The sequence below is a fragment of the Sander vitreus genome, unplaced genomic scaffold (genome assembly GCF_031162955.1).
Source record: "Sander vitreus isolate 19-12246 unplaced genomic scaffold, sanVit1 ctg257_2, whole genome shotgun sequence".
Lineage (NCBI taxonomy): Eukaryota > Metazoa > Chordata > Actinopteri > Perciformes > Percidae > Sander > Sander vitreus.
The window spans coordinates 122501-125000 of NW_027595426.1; the positions used below are offsets into that span (position 1 = coordinate 122501).

General features: G+C 51.7%; 2 protein-coding genes across 2 annotated transcripts in view; both read left to right on the forward strand.

Moving 5' to 3' along the window:
• LOC144513462 (A disintegrin and metalloproteinase with thrombospondin motifs 2-like) overlaps positions 1-746 on the forward strand; it is a 54241-nt gene extending 53495 nt beyond the window's left edge. The window contains 1 exon segment of the mRNA XM_078244549.1: positions 1-746. This exon segment is cut by the window's left edge and continues 317 nt beyond it. Coding sequence (XP_078100675.1) covers positions 1-591 — 591 coding nt within the window. The 3' untranslated portion in view covers positions 592-746.
• A 783-nt stretch (positions 747-1529) lies between these two features.
• Positions 1530-2500, forward strand: part of ndufa2 (NADH:ubiquinone oxidoreductase subunit A2) — a 1164-nt gene continuing 193 nt past the window's right edge. The window contains exons 1-2 of the mRNA XM_078244548.1: positions 1530-1681; positions 2194-2300. Coding sequence (XP_078100674.1) covers positions 1575-1681; positions 2194-2300 — 214 coding nt within the window. The 5' untranslated portion in view covers positions 1530-1574. The remainder of the gene's footprint in view (positions 1682-2193; positions 2301-2500) is intronic.

Below are 2500 nucleotides of genomic sequence, written 5' to 3' on the forward strand. Positions count from 1 at the left end.
TCTGCCGTCCCAGAGTTCCCCACGACGACGACCGCTTCTACGACTACAAAACGTACAAGAAAAACTGCTCCGCCACATTTATTCAAGAGGAAAACTCCCACAATGCCGCGTGGGATAACTCCAGCTCCCACAATGCCTGTTTCCATAGTAACCACTGTAACGTCTGCCGTCCCAGAGTTCCCCACAACGACCACCTCTACAACTACAAAACGTACAAGAAAAACTGCTCCGCCACATTTATTCAAGAGGAAAACTCCAGCTCCCACAATGCGTCCTGCTACAGTTCCCGTAGTAACGATGGCGTCTGGCGTCCCAGCAATCATTAACGCCACGTCTTCCCCGAACACGCCACCAGGGGGGCGGAGCCTGGAGACTGACCAGGCGCTCTCTAAGCGGGAGCACAACTCTGTTGACGAGGTCCCGTACCGGATCGTGGGATTGGACGGCGGCGGCAGCGGCCAGGGACAGCAGAACTACTTTGTGCCTCGGCGCACCCCGCCGCTCCGCGAGCGAACACAAAACAAACGCATCCAGCAGCTTCTGAACGAGAAGCGGCGCAGAGAGGGCAGGACGCACGCTGCACGCACATGAACATATACAGCGCTCACTCGTTATGACGCATGTGCAGCTTGCTCGCTTCCTGCCGACGCTAACGAGCTCTTAACGAGGAACAGACTGCCCCCCCCCCCCCCATGTTTCCCCAAATGTTGTTTTCACCTGAAAATAAAATGGTGTATTTTATTGGTTGCACTTGTTTTTATCATTACAAACAAAAATAAAGCAAAATGATCATCTTAAAATAGAAGATATACTGACTCTCGTTCCCCCCTCTCATTCCCCCTCTCATTCCCCCTGCTCTGGTGTCCCCCCCTCTCATTCCCCCTGCTCTGGTGTTCCCCCCTCTCATTCCCCCTGCTCTGGTGTTCCCCCCTCTCATTCCCCCTGCTCTGGTGTCCCCCCTCTCATTCCCCCTGCTCTGGTGTTCCCCCTCTCATTCCCCCTGCTCTGGTGTCCCCCCCTCTCATTCCCCCTGCTCTGGTGTCCCCCCTCTCATTCCCCCTGCTCTGGTGTTTCCCCCCTCTCATTCCCTCTGCTCTGGTCTTTCCCCCTCTCATTCCCCCTGCTCTGGTGTTTCCCCCTCTCATTCCCCCTGCTCTGGTGTTCCCCCCTCTCATTCCCCCTGCTCTGGTGTTCCCCCCTCTCATTCCCCCTGCTCTGAGATATGAGGTTTTGGCGTGTAAGTTTCAGCAGAGATTATATCTTCTACTGGAGATAAAACTCCTTGGGGCTCGGTCTCGACTACAGCCCTGATACTTGGATCAGTTTTATATATATATGGTTATGAGGAGCAATATGAGAGAGAAATTTGGTAATAATTGATCATTGTTTAGGTAGATTAAACCACGTTAAGTTTTATAATGTCCCTTCTGAATACTTTCCGAGCTGGTAGACGGAGGCTGATGCCTGTGAGGCCAAACTCAGGGACCTTTAGCCCTTTCAGAAGCGCCTGGCAGTAGAAAGTCCGGGCGGATAAACCCTCCGCGCGTCCTTGTCACACAGCAGGAAGCTAAAACATGGCGGCCGTCGCAGCAGTGAGGAGTCTCGGCTCCAGTTTGGGCAAAAACCTCCGAGAGATCCGCGTGCACCTCTGCCAGACCTCCGCCGCCAGCAAGGGAGCTAGGTAAGAGCTCCGAACCGGGCTGTTAAAGGCGGAAAGATCCGGGTACTTCATGTGCTGAGTTCTGCTGCCTGTTGGCTGTTAGCCGTTAGCACCGGGCAGGTCAAAACAGAGCTAACAGCTAACGGCTAACATCACAATGACCTCAGAGCAGCTAGCGGCTAACAGTTAGCATGAGATCTGTTTAAAGGGTAACCTGGACTCTGTGTTCCATGTTTTATGTGTCTAAGTAACATGAAACAGCCCCGAAATCACCATCACCAAACCCACCAGACTCCATGTAAATAATCAGGACTTTTAGCGTGTATAGAGCCAGCATATCTCCACTAGACTCCATGTAAATAATCAGGACTTTTAGCGTGTATAGAGCCAGCATATCTCCACCAGACTCCATGTAAATAAGCAGGACTTTTAGCGTGTATAGAGTGTACCAGACTCCAGTTCAGTCCACTTCAATTTTCGTTGAGCAGGTGTGTGTGTGTGTGTGTGTGTGTGTGTGTGTGTGTGTTCTGCAGAGACTTTGTGGAGCAGCACTATGTGACTTTGAAGAAGACCAACCCAGACTTCCCGATCCTGATCAGAGAATGTTCTGGAGTCCAGGCCCGGGTCTGGGCTCGGTACGGTGAGTCTTCCTCTCCGTTAGCTTCGCTACAGACAAGGCTAACGGACGAGCTAACGAGGCTCACAAGGCTGCTCCATCACCCGACCCACCAGTTTCATAATGAGCTGAAAACATGTAGCACTTATAACAACATAAAGATGTCTGATGTTACATGAATCCTGCTCAGTTAATGTGCATTAATATCCTGATAATTGTGTTCA